Source organism: Aquarana catesbeiana, linkage group LG07, assembly GCF_042186555.1.
Source record: "Aquarana catesbeiana isolate 2022-GZ linkage group LG07, ASM4218655v1, whole genome shotgun sequence".
NCBI lineage: Eukaryota > Metazoa > Chordata > Amphibia > Anura > Ranidae > Aquarana > Aquarana catesbeiana.
Window position 1 is genome coordinate 28,587,973 of NC_133330.1, and position 20,148 is coordinate 28,608,120.

At 43.2% G+C, this 20,148-nt stretch overlaps 1 protein-coding gene across 1 annotated transcript; it reads left to right on the forward strand.

Moving 5' to 3' along the window:
- Nucleotides 1–1,827: 1,827 nt before the first annotated feature.
- LOC141102394 (kelch-like protein 10) lies at nucleotides 1,828–15,915 on the forward strand. Its single transcript, XM_073591353.1, has 5 exons — nucleotides 1,828–2,331; nucleotides 10,405–10,888; nucleotides 12,392–13,009; nucleotides 13,969–14,118; nucleotides 15,559–15,915. The coding sequence occupies exons 1-5, from the start codon at nucleotides 2,045–2,047 to the stop codon at nucleotides 15,913–15,915; spliced, it is 1,896 nt and encodes a 631-aa protein (XP_073447454.1). The 5' UTR covers nucleotides 1,828–2,044.
- Nucleotides 15,916–20,148: the final 4,233 nt, after the last annotated feature.

Sequence of the window (20,148 nt, forward strand, 5' to 3'; positions counted from 1 at the left end):
GGAGAAGTGGAGAGCTGCGGGCTAGCCAGCCGAGGGCGGCCGGAGCCGCGGAGTGTCCTGAGCGGCCGACCGGCTGCTGAAGGTGGCCGCCGGAGAGTCGGAGGGGAGAGGGACTGGCGTGGTAATGCGGGGGGGGGGGCTGGGCCGGAGCCGCGGAGTGTCCTGAGCGGCTGGCCGACTAAGAACGGCGTCTGGAGTAGGTCGGAAGGGGGATAGGATGAAGGGGGATAGGATGTAGGGGATGTGGATTAGAGGAGGGGGGGAGAGCCGAGGAAGGGGTGGCCACAGGCCGAGCTCTTCACGGAGCTGCTAGATAGAGGTCTGCTCTGCAGAGTGTCCGCACTCAGACTGAACTGATGCCGGTCCCAGCCCCTTACCATGTGATCAGCTGTCAGCCAATGACAGCTGATCACATGATGTGAACAAAAGCTCAGTAATCGTTTTTTTTTCTCCTCACGCTGTCAGCTTGAGGAGAAAAAAAAGCCGATCACCAGCTCATCTGCAAGGGTCCCAAAGAGGAAGAGGCAATTATGCCTCATCTGTGCCACCTGTCATTGCCACTTAACAGTGCCCACAGTGCCACCTATCAATGCCCATGAGTGCCACCTATCAATGCCCACAAGTGCCACCTATCAATGCCCACAAGTGCCACCTATCAATGCCCACCAGTGGTGCCAATCAGTTCTACCTAGCAGTGCCGCCTATCAGTGTAACCGATCAGTGCCCATTTTTGCCAGCCAATCAGTGCCCATCACTGCCACCCATCAGTGCCCACCACTGCCACCCATCAGTGCCCATCACTGCCACCTATCTGTGCTCATCAGCGTACATCAATGAAGGAGAAAAATTACTTGTTTTAAAAAAAAATTTAACAAAATCTAAAAAAAATTTTTTTTTTTAAATTTGGTCTTTTTACATTTTTTTAACAAAAAATAAAAACCACAGAGGTGATCAAATACCATCAAAAGAAAACTCTATTTGTGGGAAAAAAAATGATAACAATTTCATTTGGGTACAGTATTGCATGAATGAGTAATTGTCATTCAAAGTGTGACAGCGCTGAAAGCTGAAAATTGGTCTGGATAGGAGGGGGGTTTAAGTGCACAGTAAGCAAGTGGTTAAAGGGTAACTCTACATTCATGAGAAAAAAATAGCAAATAAAAAAATGAATAATAATACATAAATAAATGTGTGTATATATATATATATATATATATATATATATATATATATATATATATATATATATAGTATATATAAAAATAATAATAAAAATAATATAGCGCATATGGACACTGGCAAACAAACAGCTATTCCTTCAGAATAAAAAAATATAGGAATCTGCAGCAAAGTTTGTTAAAACCCTTGCAATGTACATAAATCACCCAGACTAAGAAAGTTCAGTTACTCCTTAAGGTGACCTGTTTTCACCTGGTGATCTGGCCAGTAACACACCTCCTGTATTATAGCGCCCCCACTCTGGATGAAGGAGCACAGGGGGCACCTTTTGGCAGCAGCTTTATCAGTCTGGTTGGAGGGGAGTGTTAGATGGACTAGCAGATTTAAATACACTAACAAATTGAAGCCGAATGCCAGCTAATACTTTATAATCAGTTACAACAAACAGGTTTGTTCCTTTTGGGATAAAGGTTTTTACATGAATGATTAAAAGCAGATTATTGTAACCATCCCTGTAAGTGTTAAATGGTATGTGTCATCCCTCTAACTGCTACATCTGCGGGACAGATTGACCGTTTGGTAAAACAACAGACTTGCTGGTTGGATCACCAGATGAAAACAAAGGAACGAAAACCTATAAAAAAAAATAATGCAGTCATTACATCTAAGAATTGGAAAGCTGCAATATAATAAATGTTTGCTTTTGGGTTTAATACTGCTTTATAGCGACAGATGTATTGTATATTGGTAATGACTTGATATCAATACAAAGGGCAACCAATAGCGTTGTCTGTAATGGCCAGATATCAAAACTTTATAATATAACTTAGAGTAGTAAAGTGGCTTCTGATTGGTCAGTTTTGAAATGTCAGTCAACCTCAGCAGTACAGCCAACTGTCAGTTCAGTAGAGACAGAGACATGTCACGGACAGGCACAGCGGGACCTCCAGGCCTGGCCATGGATTGGGATTTCGGGGCTCTATCAGCCTGTCCCAATACTGACATCCTGGAACAGACAATTAGAAGAATGGCCTGGACCACATTCCATGAGCTGCGGCTGGAGGACGAATTATGTGATGTTATTATAAAGGTGGATGATGTCGAGTTCAAAGCCCATAAGATCATTCTCTCTGTATGCAGCCTTTATTTTAGGTAAGTGTAGATAAATCATTACTGGTACAAAACTTACACCCATTTAGTTCTAATCAATCAGCTTTAACCTTGTCCAAGAACTGCAGCCAACATTAGCACTCAATGGGAATTGACCTCCATGTTGTAATGGCCTCCCATTGCCTTCCCCTGTCTGGTGACAGTTGGCCTCCACTGGTCACTGAGACAGTTTACTTGGCTGTTGGGCATGGCCTAGTCATTAGGTCAGGGAGGATTAGGCCTCAGCAGCTAAGTGATGCTAAATCAGAGGGAAAATTAGAGCTGAAGGCTTGGTGAAATATTATGCATTGCTTTGTATGTTCCTCCTCTATGATGCTCCTCGGGATTGTGTTCCTAAGCCTTATCCCAGCTTTTTAATCAGCCTTTCATCCAAAAATAGCCAAAAAGATTAATACAACTTTCCACTGACAGTGTTTATCAATGCCATGCAATGGTATAACATTTTGGGGCTGCACTTGGATCTGTTTTTAGGATTGCTGTTTGTATTAGTGGTTACGTTATGCTAAAAAAGTCTCTTTCCTCACTGTCTTTCCTCAGTCTTCTAGGCTGCGTGACACTGGGGATTATTCAGCCCAGAAGACTGACATCTTGTGGCTTACAAGAGGTACTGCAGAGGCTGGCCGAATGATTGCACCATGTTCAAATGGTTCATGCATCAGTCTTGCCCCCATTTAAACCTGAGTGTGATCACAGCCATGTGATTTTTTATTATTAATATTATACACTTCCTTTTTTTCTTGACTTCTTCCTTTCTCTGCCCTATTAATATGAAAATATTAATAAAAAACAGATTTCAAATAAAAAAAAAAAAGCAAAAAAAAAGTATTATTATACACACAAGTGCCATCTTCCAACTCTTTCAGAAGGACCACACTTCTGTACGGTCCTGGGGCTAAACAAGGTTGTATGCCGAAACGCATCAGCTGTTTTTAATCTTGACATTCATGTAGCAATAAAGATATTCTGTGGGAATCTGGAGTTGCTGGCTTCACTTTTTTCTGGATATGGGGATAAGCAATGCAAGAGTCTATTCATTGCACCCATAATGTACTGATTGTGAATGCAACACCCTGCAAGCTTAAATGCAAAAAATGAATAAATGCACTTTTTTTGCTACATTTTATTACCCATTCCCGATGGTCGTATGCAAATATGCAGCCTCACAGAAGTGTGCCTTGATCCGTCTGGTCACATATATGTGCTAATGAGTTTATGTTCACCGCGCACTCCCAGTACAGAGACCGGGCTGATGACACTGGGGGATTATTGAACCCAGAAGACTGACATCTTGTGGCTTACAAGAGGTACTACAGAGGCAGGCCAAATGATTGCAAAAGCACCACGTTCAAATGGTTCATGCAACATGGGCTCAGTCTTGCCCCTATTCAAACCTGAGTGTGAGCATAGCCATGTGATTTATTATTAATAATATATAGGGTTTATGTTCCCCTGTGTGGGTAGCTTTAACTTGGAGACTGTAAAAATTTTACTTCTTAAACAATAATAAAAAAAAAAGTATTATACAGGATTTATAGAGCACAAAAAGTTAGAGTCTTCTCTTGCATGTTTGTTCACTTTTTTACAATTTGCCGTATAGGAGCAAAATCACAAATTTTTGGCCCCATAGATTTTTAACTGATAGCGCCTGATAAACAAACAAAAACACGTCTTGTTTAAGCGCTCCCATTATAGCTTATAGAGCCGAAAACATACGATTCTGCTCCAAAGAGCCATGAAAATCGCTGCTTTATGCCTCATTGGCCAGCTGCATGTCCAGAACAGCTGGTGTATGGTGCATCTGGCCAATGGGGTGCAAAGCAATGATTTGCATGGCTCCGCCTCCGTGTCCTGAAATGAGGAATAATTATTTTATTTTTGGGATATGTGATAGAATGAGACATGGGAATAGCTACTGTGCCGTGCAATGATTCGGTTGGAGCGATTTTTGATTGCTTTAGTTCCTTCTCAACTCAAATTGTATGGCTACTGTATACAGTCTTGCTGGTTTCCAAGCAGGGCCGGTGCTACCATAAGGCGGCATATGCAACCACCCTAGGGCACCAGGATGGGGGGGGGGGGGCAGTAAAATCCGAGTCCCCAGCCACTTGACGGGGATTTGGATTTTTAGAGCTGCAGTCATGGTTTTTTACACACTCCAAGCTGCTATAGCACCCCGGAGTGTGTGTACTTTAGTATACCTCCCAACTTTTTGAGATGGGAACAAGAGACACCTATTGGCAACAGTATGTAGGCATAGGACACACACCCCTGCCACGCCCACTTAACCACATGCCGACCGGGCCATAGCCGAAAGACGGCTACAGCGCGGTCAGCTTATTCTGGGGAGCTGGGGCGCGCACCCGAGAACATCTGTGATCCGTGAACATCACTGATCGCGGCCATTTACCATGTGATTGCTCCGTCAAATGATGGACGATCACATGTAATCAAACATGCGTCATTTAATGACGCCGGTTACTCCCTCCCCTCTCTGTAACGATCGATGCAGTGTGAGAGGAGCGGGGGAGGGATCGGATGGCAGCAGCGCTGTGGGCTGGATCTGTAGTGCTCACAGCGCTGCTCTGTGATAAATGCAGTCACATCCAGCCATCCATCCATTCATGCTCAGCCATCCCTCCATGCTCTGTAATACCCTGCAATGCCCTGCACTACTCTGCAATACCCCACAATACTCTGCAATACCTTGCACTACTTTGCAATACTCTGCAATACCCTGCAATATTCCGCAATACTCCGCAATACCCCTCAATACTCTGCAATACCTTGCACTACTTTGCAATACTCTGCAATACCCCACAATACTCTGCAATACCTTGCACTACTTTGCAATACTCTGCAATACCCTGCAATATTCCGAAATACTCCGCAATTCCCCTCAATACTCTGCAATACCCCGCAATACTCTGCAATACCCTGCAATACCCCGCAATACTCCGCAATACCCCGCAATACTCTGCAATACCCTGCAATACCCCGCAATACTCCGCAATACCCTGCAATATCCCACAATACCCCGCAATACCCCACAATACTCTGCAATACCCCGCAATACTCTGCAATACCCCGCAAAACCCCGCAATACTCCGCAATACTCTGCAATATGCCGCAATACCCCACAATACTCTGCAATACCCCGCAATACCCCACAATACTCTGCAATACCCCGCAATACCCCACAATACTCTGCAATACCCTGCCATGCTTAGCCATACTCTGTAATGCTCAGCTATACTCGGCTGTACTTGGCCTCTGTATGTGGCCAGGCTGTGGAAGTCTCACACATGTGGTATCGCCATACTCAGGAGGAGTAGGAGAATCTAATTTGGGGTATCATTTTTGGTATGTACATGCTATGTGTTAGAAATATTGTATGAATGGACAACTTTGTGTTAAAAAAAAATGTGTTTTAACCACTTCCCTTCCCTTTTTCAGCCGGCGATTCCCTACACCATAAGAATGATAATAGCGGCTGTTCCACTGCTTGATCGTTCTTACGGGAGGCGAGAGGGGATGTCCAGGAACATTTTTTTTTTATTATTATTTCAGGCTTCCCAGCCTAGAGGTGAGATGTGGGGTTATTGACCCCATATCTCACTGTAAAGAGGACCTGTCATGCCATATTTCTATTACAAGGGATGTTTACATTCCTTGTAATAGGAATAAAAATGATCAAAAAAAAATTTACGGGGAAAAAAGTGTCAAACTAAAATAAATAAAGTAAAATAAACAATAAAGAAAAAAAAATTTTTTTTAAAGCACCCCTGTCCATGTGCTCACATGCAGAAGCGAACGCATACGTAAGTCCCGCCCACTTATGAAAACAGTGTTCAAACCACACATGTGAGGTATCACTGTGAACGTTAGAGCAAGAGCAATAATTGTGGCCCTAGACCTCCTCTGTAACTCAAAACATGTAACCAGTAAAAAATTTTAAAGCGTCGCCTATGGGGATTTTTAAGTAACGAAGTTTGGCGTCATTCCACGAGCGTGTGCAATTTTGAAGGGTGACATGTTAGGTATCTACTCGGCGTAACTTCATCTTTCACATTATGCAAAAACATTGGGCTAACTTTACTGTTTTGTTTTTTTTTTAAAGCACAAAACAGTTTTTTTTCAAAAAAAAAAGCATTCGAAAAATTGCTGCGCAAATACCGTGCTAGATAAAAAGTTGCAACAACTGCCATTGTATTCTCTAGGGTCTATATAATGTTTTGGGGTTCTATGTAATTTTCTAGCAAATAAATGATGATTTTTACATGTAGGAGAGAAATGTCAGAATTGGCCGGGGTGCTCCAGAACGCCTGAAGGTGCTCCGTGCATGTTGGGCCTCTGTATGTGGCCACGCTGTGTAAAAGTCTCACACATGTGGTATCGCCATACTCGGGAGTAATAGCAGAATGTGTTTTGGGGTGTAATTTGTGCTATGCATATGCTGTGTGTGAGAAATAACCTGCTAATATGACAATTTTGTGAAAAAAATAAAAATTAAATAAAATTCTTGATTTTGCAAAGAATTGTGGGAAAAATGACAACTTCAAAAAAACTCACCATGCCTCTTTCTAAATACCTTGGAATGTCTTCTTTCCAAAAAGGGGTCATTTGGGGGGTATTTGTACTTTTCTGGCATGTTAGGGTCTCAAGAAATTAGACTCAGTACTTCAGGTGTGATCAATTTTCAGATATTGGCACCATAGCTTTTGGACTCTATAACTTTCACAAAGACCAAATAATATACACCATACTTATTTTTACCAAAGATATGTAGCAGTATAAATTTTGACCAAAATTTACGAAGAAAAATTACTAATTTGCTACATTTTATAAGAGAAACAAAAAAAAATCATTTTTTTACCAAATTTTCAGTTTTTTTTCTTTTATAGCGCAAAAAATAAAAAACCCAACGGTGATTAAATACCACCAAAAGAAAGCACTATTTGTGTGAAAATAAGGACAAAAATTTCATATGGGTACAGTGTTGTATGACTGAGTAATTATCATTCAAAATGTGAGAGCACCGAAAGCTGAAAATTGGTCTGGTTAGGAAGGGGGTTTAAGTGCCCACAATTTTAAGACTTGACATGGGTATCTATTTACTCAAGACAGCCTCATCTTTTATATTTTACCATTAAAAATGAGGTAATTAATTGCATTAATTTGTGCCCAGAAATAAACTTTAATGTATTTTTTTACTGAACTGTTGCCTTTCACAAACAGTTGCTCTAATGTCGTGTAACATAAAAAATTAGAACTACCTATATTTTATTCTCTAGGGTGTCAGCTTTCAAAAAAATAAAAATAATATTCTGGAGGTTTTAAGTAATCTTCAGACCTAAAATGATTATTAAAACATGAACAGAAAAAGTGTAAGAATTAAAAAAAATGGCTCCAGAACTGCCATTGTGGAGGGAATGGTGGGAGGACAGTGGTGATGGTGGTGGGGGAGGGGTTGCGGGTTGTGGCAGCAAAATGCACCTTCACCTAAGTAGAGAAAAATCCTTGCACAAGCCCTTTCCCAAGCCCTACTCCATAGAAGCCATGGTTTCCATTTACTACTTTCATGACCAAATAGCCTTCAATGGCTTCTTGGCTAGGATCTTGGGTTTGGGACCCTCACGGTGTGAAAAGGCACATGGCCACATCATTTTTTTCTGCACAGCCCCTCTATGGGCTAGGCCTTTTGGCTAAACCGGGACAATTTTTACTACCAGGCAGCAAGGCCTAGCCAGTGCACCTGTACCCACATTTATTTTATTTATTTTTCTCCACTGTTGTTACTTTGCACTTATGTTTCTTTTACTTGGATGGAGGGTGTGGGCCCCCTTGGGCCTACCCTGAAGTCTAGGGGGATGATGGGTGGCCATTGGGTTACTTTCTGTTCCTTCCCTGAAGTGGAGGGACCTCTCTTTGGGAGAGCCCCTCACATAGTACTCGGTGGTCCGCTTCAGCTGGCCATGAGGAGAGGGGTGTGCCAGGCCTTTTGGACCATGTTCAAGCCTCGCCCCTGTCAGGAGCTTGCTCCTCGGTGGGGGGGCAGGGAAGGTCCTACTCCTTTCAGGGGGTGGGTGGACAAGAGACACACCCTTCAGTGCACTTTTGTGTACACGTGGGTGTTTAAAAAAAAATGTGTTCTTATCTTATGTCCAGTAGGGGTATCCTGTCATCAAGCAGATTGGCTGGCTATATAGTATCCCTGCTGGTATGATGAGGCCCTGATGGGATCTTTTCCATGGTAAACAAGCCAAATCAACTGCCCACTGGGTAATGTGGGGGTTGGGAATGTTTCCCTAGTGGCTTTTAGGTTTCCTTCCTCCCTAGCCTTGGGGGTTCTTCAGGAGAGCCCCCACCCACAACTCATTGGTTGGCTTTGGCTGATCACAAGGAGAGGGGTCTGCCGGATCTTTTGGTTAGGTGGACCTGAGTGTGCCTCACCCTTATCAGAAGGGTGCACTCCACGAACGGGGGGGGGGTTAAGAGTGGGATCTTTCCTCTTCGGGTGGGGACCATTTGATCCACCCTAGTGCACTTTTTGTGTGTTGTGCTCACATGCAGTTTTTTTATTCACTTTGTTATTTTGTCTTTGTGAACCGCGGACTCAGAAAATAAGCTGTATGCCGTTTGGAATAAATGGCTCTATAATATTGGCCCATATTTGCACACTGGTTCTGGATGTGCATCTGGCCAGTTTGCTGAAAGGCAATTATTTGCATGGTTCTGCTCGCTGTCCTGAAATGAGGAATTGTCCTCCTATTTTTGGGAGATGTGATTGAATGAGACGTGTGAATATCTTCTGTTCTAAGTAGGCTTTACTGTGCAGCAAAAAGTTGTTGCTTGACATTATTATTATGCAGGATTTATATAGCGCCAGCAGTTTGCGCATACAACATTCACTTTACCTGGGCTATAAGTGAAAGTGTCCTTCGCGCTAGTAACGAGAAGTGAAGGAATGGTGACTAAAATGACAAGGACTGATTCAAATAAAATGTGTGGGTAAACGTGGTGTGATAATGTCTAAAAAAGACTGCAGCAAAATCAGAAAGTGTTCACATTACCCTCCAATGGCAATGAAAGTAAAAACAATTTTGCGCATCAAATCTATCACCATATAGTCTAAAATAATGACTAGTAAATAAATTGTGAAAAAGAAGAGCAATGAGTCACTGTGCAACATCAATCAATAAATAAATAAAATATCCTAGTGACTATGTAATCGATATAAGTGCAGAGTTCATATGTTGCAAGGTATATACGCTGGGATCAAAGGTGTAAGAAAGATAAATCAACGTTCATGGAAATCTTCATACAGAAAGTCCCGATGTTATCAGGCTCTCAGAACTCTCACCTTAAAGCGAATATATTCAGGCATCAATAAGTATCTTTTGTTGGTCCTGTGTATTGTGACATGGTGGTGATTGGGATCTTGCATCTATGAATGGCTGAATGAATTGTCTTCCCACTCTTCATATGAGGAAATACCTGTATGGTACCATTTCCACCAAGACTCAACCAGCCCGGTGGAATGAAGAAGGGGAAAGAGAAAGAAGCCTCCAATTGTGTAGTAGGTAAAAACTCCACTTTATTACTAACAAAAAGGTGGTCTCTTACATTTAAAAGCATTAAAAATAGCATAAAACAGAAGGAGCGGCGTCTGGGGCGCCTCGTTACGTGACTTCTGGTTTACGTCTGCTCTCCGCCACGCCCTACGCGTTACTTCACCACTCGTGACTTCATCCCCAGATGAAGTCACGAGCAGTGACGTAACGCACAGGAGCACTTTGCTGTATTATCTGTATATGCCTTCAGTATTTTAGACACAGTTATGCACCAAGCTCTTTTTAATTGAGTTCACCATTATATGTTATATGCATTTATTTTAATTATTTACTCATATAAGTATTTAATCTATTTATTACTCATTTGATTCAATATTTATTTTGGAAGTAATATCCACATTTTTTAGTGTATACTACAACTTATATCACTTTTTAGTGCAGCGTATATAATTTATTCTAACGTGAATTCTTTTCCTTTTCTCAGGGCTCTGTTTTCTAGAAGATGGTCAAACAAGATAGTATACGATATACCCGGAATTACACCAGACATGATGAGGTTGATCCTTCAATACGCCTACACAACAAAAGTATCCATCAACTCCAATAATGTGCAAGATCTATTTCTGGTCGCAGACCAGTTCAACATCTTGGGTCTAAAATGGCGATGCTCGGACTTCCTCATTGGCCGGCTGAGTCCTGAGAACTGCATTAACATTAGCAGGTTCTCCAGCCACGTTCATTGTCCAAAGCTGCATGAAAAGAGCCATGCATATATACGTCATCACTTTCATGAAGTAGCATCGACCTCCAAGGAACTTTTGGATCTAAATATAACAGAGTTTGAAGATCTTATTAACAAAGACGATCTTCATGTTAAAAGCGAGGAAGTCGTCTTTCAAGCCGTCATCAAGTGGACTGAGCACAAACCAAATGATCGTAGGCAATTCATCACCACCCTACTGCCTAAGGTAAGGTGGAGAACTCCATTTACTCATTTGGGTTAATTTACTAAAACTGGAGAGTGCAAAAACTGGTGCATCTGTGCATGGTGTCCAATCAGCTTCTAACTTCAGCTTGTTCAGTTTACAAAAAAACCTGGAAGTGGATTGGTTTCTTTAAACAGCTGAACCAGATTATTCACTCTCCAGTTTTAGCAAATCAACCCCACTGTAAGAAAAAAAAATTCCATATTTTTTGCATGGCTTTGTAGGTGCATCTCACACAGTGCAATCCTGTTAAACTTTTTTCAGAAAAATTGTGAAGGTTTTCAACCCTTTCCTGTCCGTAGTTTATAAAAAATGTACACAAAATGTTATAGGTAATCTTAAAGCGTAAATCCACCCAAAAGGGGAAGTTCCGCTTTAAGTCCTCCTCCAGTGCCACATTTGGCACCTAATTTTTTTTGGGGGGGGGGGAGTGGGTACCTAGTTTTTTTCCCACTTCCACTCAGATCTTCTAGGCGATCTGAATTGAAGTTCTCCTCTCCCTCCACGCAGTCTTCTGGGACACGTCACAGGTTCCAGAGGACTGCAGGACCATTCACAAAGTGCAGCGAGGTTCACGCATGCACAGGGGGCAGCCAGCTGCGAAACCGAAATCAGCAAAGCCAGCTGCCCACAGTTAGGATGCCGGCGCTGGATCCCTGGACAGGTAAGTGTACTTTTATTAAAAGTCAGCAGCTACAGGATTTGTAGCTGCTGACTTTTATATTTTTATTTTTTTCCAGAGTGAACCTCCTCTTTAAACTGAACAGTCTTAAGGTACCTTTCAATATCTGAGAGTGTTTCCTATCCCAACCCATTTATGGATAGATCATGTTTGTTTCTCTATAGGCATCCCTGACCATAGCCAACATTCCCTGGATTTATGCTAACTCCAACCAGTGTGTAGGCAGGGGCAGGCTGCAGCACATCCTCCAACCTTATAGTGGAACTGCAGTAGTTCTTGTTGGCGGGGGTCCAGTGGGGAGGAAATGCTCCTATATTGGTCTCCGGGTGGCCATCTTGGCATCTTGGGGAGGACGGCGATCATTTGCCCCACTCGCAATGAGGCAGTAAGGTAGTAAGAGAGCTCCACTGGTTAGGAAAAGCACAAGTGCAGATGTAGGTAGAGGTCCTGGAGGAGCAGGGACACGTAGGCCTCCTTTTCAGGGTGTCTCCATTGCACCAGTCTCGAACAGACTACCTCTGATCATCATATATCGCAGGGACCTAGTGGAACCTCGTGTCACTGAATCTTACCACCACCCCTCCAATGAAGCACTCCTCTGGTACTGTGAAATTATAAATGGGATTTTTAACACCACTGAGTAAAGTCTGCTTCCTTATCAATATTCTTTAGATAAGGAAACTGTATACTTCACAGCTTATGTAGTGGTAAAATTGTATTGGACTGTTGTACCTTGATGAGTTTTGTCTATTGAGTTTTGTTGACCTCTACAATATAAAACCCCTTTTTCTCTTCTTTCCCAGGTTCGATTGGCCTTGATAAACACCAAGTATTTGATGAACAACGTGATAACCAACATCCATGTAAAGGACAACAACGAATGTATGAATATTGTCACCAGTGTGCTGAAAACAAAGTATGACTTAAACGCAAATGGATCCTCCAGGTCAGATTTCATGAACCCATTGACAAGGCCACGTCTGCCAAGGGCAATTCTACTCGCCGTTGGTGGCTGGAGCTCTTATGACCCTACCAACGCCATGGAGTCCTACGACTGCAGAGTCGACCGCTGGGTTGACATAACCTGTGATATGGAAAGCCCCAGGGCCTATCATGGAACGGCATACCTAAATGGCTATGTGTACCTGGTTGGAGGATTTAACGGCATGGATTTCTTTAATAGCGTAAGACGGTTTGACCCAGTCAGTAGGATCTGGCAACAAGTGGCTCCAATGAATCAGAAGAGATGCTATGTCAGCACGGCAGTCCTGGAAAACCGGCTCTACGCCATGGGCGGGTTTGATGGCCACATTCGCCTGAAATCTGCAGAATGTTATGACCCAGCAAACAATCAATGGACTCTTATAGCTCCAATGAATGAAATAAGAAGTGATGCAAAAGCCACCACCCTCAATGGCAAGGTAAGATATAGACACCCACTTAAAAACCAAATGGTCATACACACACCTACATTCTAGAGCTGCAGCCTCCATCGCTTTCTTCAGCATTCAACACTTCTGTGAGTGTCGGATTCCTTTGTGCGCTGTAGTATGAAGTGGTTCCATCCCCTGACCACTGGGCCTCTACAAGACTCAGCAATGACATGGGGGTCAGAGGGCGTTCCTTCTTCCAGGTCAGGGACCTGCTAAGCAGTGAAGAAAGAATGGGTTTCTTTTTTGTAATGCCTTTGTTTATACAATTATTATACACAAAACAGACAAGCAAATTACCAGTATAAGCAGAGTACTGGGTATTGTCCAGGCTTCTTTTAAAGTGATTGTAAAGGTACAGTTTTTATTTAAAAAAAAATAACAAACCTGTTATACTTACCTGCTCAGAGCAATGGTTTTGCACAGAGCAGCCCTGATCCCCCTGTTCTCGGGTCCCCCACTGGCACTCCTGGCCCCCCCCCCCGTTAAGTGCCTCCATAGCAAGCCACTTGCTATGGGGGCAGTCATGCGTGCTCGCTCCTGAGCCTATGAACACACAGAGCAGTTCTCGGCCCCGCCTCCCACTCCCTCTGCTGTATCTGAGCCAATGAGGAAGGAGAGAGCTCAGAGAGCCTCGGCTCTCGTACACATCGCTGGATCGAGTTTAGGCTCAGGTATGTATTTGGGGGGGGGGGGGGGTGGAGGGGGGGAGCTGCATGCAGAAGGTTTTATACCTTACTGCATAGAAAGTAGTAAGGTAAAAAAAAACTCTGCCTTCAAAACCACTTTAGGTAAGCAGCACTGGAAGTAAGTAACACACTGGGGTTTTTTACCTGCCTTTGAGCTATATCAGGCTTCTGGTGTATTGCTGTACTGTTATGGTCTATTCACACCTATGTGTTTCCCCCACTCCAATGCCATTTAATATAACTTTTATTATGTTTGTACAGATCTATATATGTGGCGGATACACTGGTGAGGAATTCTTGTTTACAGCAGAAGTCTACAACAAAGATACAGACCAATGGAGCATGATCGCCCCGATGTTGAGCCGACGCAGTGGTGTCGGTGTGATAGCCTATGGAGATCTGGTCTATGCGGTATGTGTAATGATTCCTTTCTAATTGTGTAATGATTCCTTTCAAATGAGATCGAATTAGAGATATAATTTGCAGCATGCGTCTAGTAAAACCGTTGTCAGAGGAATTGGAAATTAGAGATAGCTCTCTAACAGAGCCCCTGATAAGAGTACTAATCCTTCCCCACTTCATCTAAAACTAGAATAAAAGGCTTTGACTTGACATTCACTTTAAAGGATAAGTTCCCCTTTTGGGAAAATATAATAAATACACATATATTTGCAGGAAAGAAATGTGCATTTATTTTTTTTAAATAAGGAGCCTGGAAAGCATTGCACCTGTCATCAGTGGATCGGGGTACAATGGCAGACTCCTGCAGAGAAGCCCTGCAGCTTTTCAGGGCCTGTGAATGAACTATGAAGACGCTCATCAACGACCTCGCAGTCCATTCAGAACTACAAGCCATCAGCCACAAAGCCCGACAGTACTTGTAGTTCAAGTCATTTACAGGAAACAGAGCCCCACATGGCTGCAGTATTTTCAAATACTGACACCGGGCTCCGGGGGAAAATCCCCTCAAATCATGGGTTACAGAAAAGAAAATTGCTCGATTTTCTGCAAGTGTTTGATGGGGGAATTTCTTCCGCGGAGCTATTGTCTTCTCCTGGCGAGGAGCCGTCCCTCCTGGGAGAACACAAGGTGCATTTACTAAAACTGCAGAATGGAAAATCTGGTGAAGGTCTGCATGGTAGCCAATCAGCTTCTATCTTCAGCTTGTTCAAATGAGCTTTGACAAAAAAAAAACTGGAAGCTATGCAGAGCTGCACCAGATTTTGCAGTTTTAGTAAATCAACCCCAATTATTATTGCTTGCAGCTATCGCTGCTGGCAATAATCGCCTGCTAGAAATCCAATATTAAAGAACGTGTAACCCTTGCAGTGTGGGGGACCACTGCATTTTTGTTTTACCCGGAGTTGGGCTTTAAGAACAGACTCTTCTAGATACTTGCTTTTACTCTTTTTTTTTTGTTTCATTAGCATGTGATCTGCTTTTCCTTGACTTCATAGCTAAGCTCCAACAATTCCTATGCCCAAGCCCATTGAGAATGCCCTTACTGGCCACAGAGGCTACGTTACTGGAAAATGGAATGGACAATCTCCAAGGTTTAGCCAGGACGCTGTGGCTAAGCCTTGGAGATTGTCCATTCCATTGTTCAGCTATGAAGTCAAGAAAATCAAGTTAACAAGCCTAAAAAAAGTGATAGCAAGAATCTAGAAGAGTATACTCTTAAAGCCCAACTCTGGGAACAATATAAAAATACAGTGGGCTCTTCCACACTGCAAGGTTTACATGCTATATTCAGACAAGGTCTTTCATGTTAAGTGGACCTTGAGGACCATACCCATCATCCACATGAAGTCACATGAAGTAGAACACAGTAACACGTGTTGTCTCTTACAGGTCGGAGGATCTGATGGAGTCACCAGACTGCACAGTGCAGAGGCCTATAACCCAGCCAACAACAGCTGGACCGAGATCGCCTCCATGTTCAGCCCACGCACCAACTTCGGGATTGAAGTACTGGAGGATCTCCTTTATGTGACTGGAGGTTTCAACGGTTTCAGAACGACCTTCGAAGCAGAGTACTATGACAGGAAGACCAATGAGTGGTATGGCGTCCACAACATGAACATCCATCGCAGTGCCCTGGACTGCTGCATTTTGCCCGGCCTCCCCAACGTCCGGGATTATGCCGCTAGTCGAGACACATTCTACAGAGAGGGAGTGAGGCGGGCATTATCCGACAGCTCTTTATAAGTGTAACTGAATGAAGTGACTTTTTAAAGAACATCAATATAAATTATAACTGGCAATAAATTCGAAGACTGAACTCAAATGTTACTGTCATATGTTGCAGGTAGAATAATACCACTCAATCATTCCAATTTAGAAATCGTCATCTAGAAATATGGGTAAATGTTGGATTCTGTTCAGGTGACCTAAGCAGACTTCCTGACACCAAGAATGGGATAATATAACTAGAACAAGGTGTCTTCACATCTTTACACCTCCCGTACAAGTTTTGGACAACCACCATATACTTTGACACATTCCATGGTGATTGAATTTATGTGTTGGTGTGACCTGTGTGGATAGAAATTTTGGGGTATCTTCCTAACACTAATTAGAACTAATTAGAACGGAAGATGTGACTTGGAGAAGCATCTTCAATATCACCAAACAAGTCCCGCTGAATGTGACTAACTACTACCTGCTGTCTAGCTTAAAGGATAAGTTCACCTTTAAAATAAAAATAATAATAAATGCATACTTGATTTGATTGTAGCCGTATTAGTGCAATTGTGACAGAGAAAATTGAGTACTGTCCGTGATACTTTTTTTATTTGCACTAACATACAATTTTTCAGGACAAGCTTTCAGGGTATGTCCCCTTCTTCAAGGTCCAAGCAGTACTCAAGTACTGCTTGGACCTTGAAGAAGGGGACATACCCTGAAAGCTTGTCCTGAAAAATTGTATGTTAGTGCAAATAAAAAAAGTATCACGGACAGTACTCAATTTTCTCTGTCAATAATAAATGCACATTTTTTTTTAGGTAAAAAATGCATTTGTTATTTTTTTCTAAGGAGCCTATAAAGCATTGCACCTGTGATCAGTAGATAGAGGGTGCAATGTCAGGCTCCTGCAGGCACCCAAGATAGCTGTCTGGCCGTACCTCTTATAGAGATAGGCAGCTACCTTAGAGCAGGAAGTTCAATGGACTATGAGAGCGCTCGCCAGCACCCTCGCAGCTCATTGAGAACTGCAAGCCATTGACCGCCATGGCTGACAGTACTTGTAGTCTATTCATTAACATGAAACCGTGAATGAATGAATGCGGCCACGTAGGCAGAGCCCTGCACGGCCAAGCTATTTTCAAATTGTGACAGCGGGAGAGGATCCCCTGCCCAATGTCACAACGGGGGGATTGGGGGGTTGCGAGGACTGGGGCACAGAAACATGTTATACCCTTTATACTGGTGTAGCATGTAGCATGTTACAAAAGGTGAACCTATCCTTTAACGGAGTTGTAAAGGCAGAAGGTTTTTTATCTTATTGCGTTCTATGCATTAAGATAAAAAAACTTCTGTGTGTAGCAGCCTCCCCAGCCTCCCCTACTTACATGAGCCCCATCTCTCTACAGCTATGTCCACGAATGTCTAAACTTCCGGGGACACTCCTCCTGATTGGCTGAGACACAGCAGCAGCACCATTGGCTCCAGCGACTTTCAGTTGAAGTCAGTCAGCCAATCAGGGGAGAGAGGGCCTGGGCTGGGTCGGGGCTCCGTCTCTGAATGGACTCAGGGAGCCGTGACTCTGCTCCAGTGCCCCCATAGGAAGCTGCTGGCTGGGGGGACACTCGACAGGAGGGAGGGGCCGGGAGCAGCAAAGAGAGACCTGAGAAGAGGAGGATCCGGACTGCTCTGTGCAAAACCATCTGCACAGAGGAGGTAAGTATAACCTGTATTTTTTTTTTTTTTTAAACGAGACTTTACAATCACTTTAAGGTGACTGGATTTTCACACCCTACTGGCCACGCTCACTTTTAATAGGGTTGGGACAGTGGTGGGGTTAATAGCTAATTGTGAGAAAGGCGTAAAGGTATAGTTAGCCAAAACCTAAGCCTACTTTGTTTTGGGTAAAGAGTGCATAATGCAAAGTGCAGGTGTTTGGAGTGGGTAACCCACCGAGTGCAGAGGTCAGGATTAAGTAATGCACAGAGTGAAAACATCAAAAGTAACTAAATCACAGAGTACAGAGGTCAGTAGTAGGTAGAACTGCCCCCACCCTCCCCTTTTCCACTGCATTTACCTCTTTGGGTGATATAGTTTCATGGTCAGGTGTATGATTAACCATTTATACCAAACAGGAGCTAATGATCATCAATTTTATATGTAGGTTGAAACAGCTGTGTAGGAGACGTAAAACTGGGTGAGGAACAGCCAAACTCTGCTACTAAGGTGAGGTTGTAGAAAACAGTTTCATGGTCCAAGTCATACACCATGGCAAGACTGAGCACAGTAACAAGACACACGGTTGTTATACTGCATCAGCAATGTCTCTCCTAGGCAAAGATTTCAAAGCAGACTGGGGTTTCAAGATGTGCTGTTGTGAAGAAGCATAAATAAATGGGCAATGTTGAGTACTGTAGACTTAGTGGTCGGCCAAGGAAACGTAATGCAGCAGATGAAAGACACATCATGCTTACTTCCCTTCCACATTGGAAGATGTCCAGCAGTGCCATCAGCCCAGAACTGGTGGAGACCAGTGGGACCCGGGTACGCCCATTCACTGTCTGGAGATGTCTGGCCAGAAGTGGTCTTTATAACAGAATTGCAGCCAAAAAAGCCAAACCTCCGACGTGGGAACAAGGCTAAGCAACTCAACTATGCAGGAAAACATAATAACTGGGGTGCAGAAAAATGGCAGCAGGTGCTCTGGACTGATAAGTCAAAATATGAAATATTTGACTGTAGGTGATATTGGGGTTGAGTTACTCAAGGCAAATAGAGTTGCTCCAAAGCTTAGTAAATGAGGTAAAGATTCACTTTGTAAAGAATAGCCAATCATGTGCAAGGAAAATTAAAAAAAAACTAATTCTTGCTTGCACATGATTGGATGATGGATGTCAGCAGAGCTCCCTCTCATTTACTAAGCTCTGGAGCAACTGCACTTTGCAAAGTGCACAGTGTATTTGCCTTTAGTAAATCAACACATAGTTTCACCATCTATGCAGCCCAGTGCAATGGTACTGAGGTTTGAAAACCATGCTTTCAGGGCCATCCTAATGCAAGGGCACTCCTGGGCACTGCCCAGGGGCCCCAGGTACATGGGGGGCTCCACAATAATTTTGCATTATATCATACTTGCCAACTGTCCCTGATATGTTGGGACAGTCATGCTTTTTACTAAATTGTCCTGATATGGTCGTGTCTCAGGAAGAGTCCCAGAACCTATATTGTGCCTTCCTGATCCCAGTATTGTGCCCTCCTGACCCCCCCCCCCTGTACTGTGACCTTCTACATTCCCCCTGTACTGTGCCCTTGTCAGAGCTGGGCTCCTTCTCTGAACTGACCGCTCAGCTGTCAGCTAATTGCCAGCTCCTTTCTCTCCACAGTGACTCACCTGTTGATGATATCCTGCTCGTCAGTCCTGCCTACTTAAGCCGTCCAGCCCAGATGATCTCTGCCTTCGCCTTGGTCACATCTCTAGAGACGCTCTCCTGTGTTCCTGTTACAGACTTGCTTGGCTGACATTCCTTCTGTCTCCAGATCCTGCTTGCTGTTCTACTACGCTCATCTCTGGCTCCCTGACGTTTTGGCTTGTCTGACTAGCCGTTCCGGTTCCTGAACTCTGGCTATGTTTTGACTGCGTTCATTCTGTTTACCTTTTTATTATTATTATTATTAAACAAGTGTGATTTAACTATACTTCTGTTCTGATAGCCCTTTGTGTTGACTAGTCTTTGATTTATGGAATGTTTTCCTTTTGTAAAATCGATTTTTATTGAAAGTACTAATGAATATATGTTTAATTCTATCAACTATTTATACTTTATTTCTTGAAAACAGGTGTGTAAATTGGGGCAAACTGATAGGGGCTCCATTGTATTACTTTGCCCAGGGGCTCATGATGCTATTAAGATGGCCCTGCATGCCGTTCTTCCTCTTTCTTTCCCTAGGGACACCAGGAATGGATCAGTCTTCACACACTTGCAGAAAGTCAGGGATTTTTTAGGATTAAAGTCGGGTGTATTATTAACCAATAGTGCCAAACAGGTGTTAATGATCATCAATTTCATATGTAATTGTCAAAATTTAAAACAAGTGGGTGACGTGCGGGTAGGTTGCGGCCTTTCTCGCAGGTTTGCATGCTCCCCCTGCCAACCTGTGCTGTGATTGGACACAGCACGAATTTGGTAGCTGATTTCAGCCAATGATTTTGCCTGAAGTCAGCCTAATCGCCTGTGGCCAATCGCAATTTACAAAAAC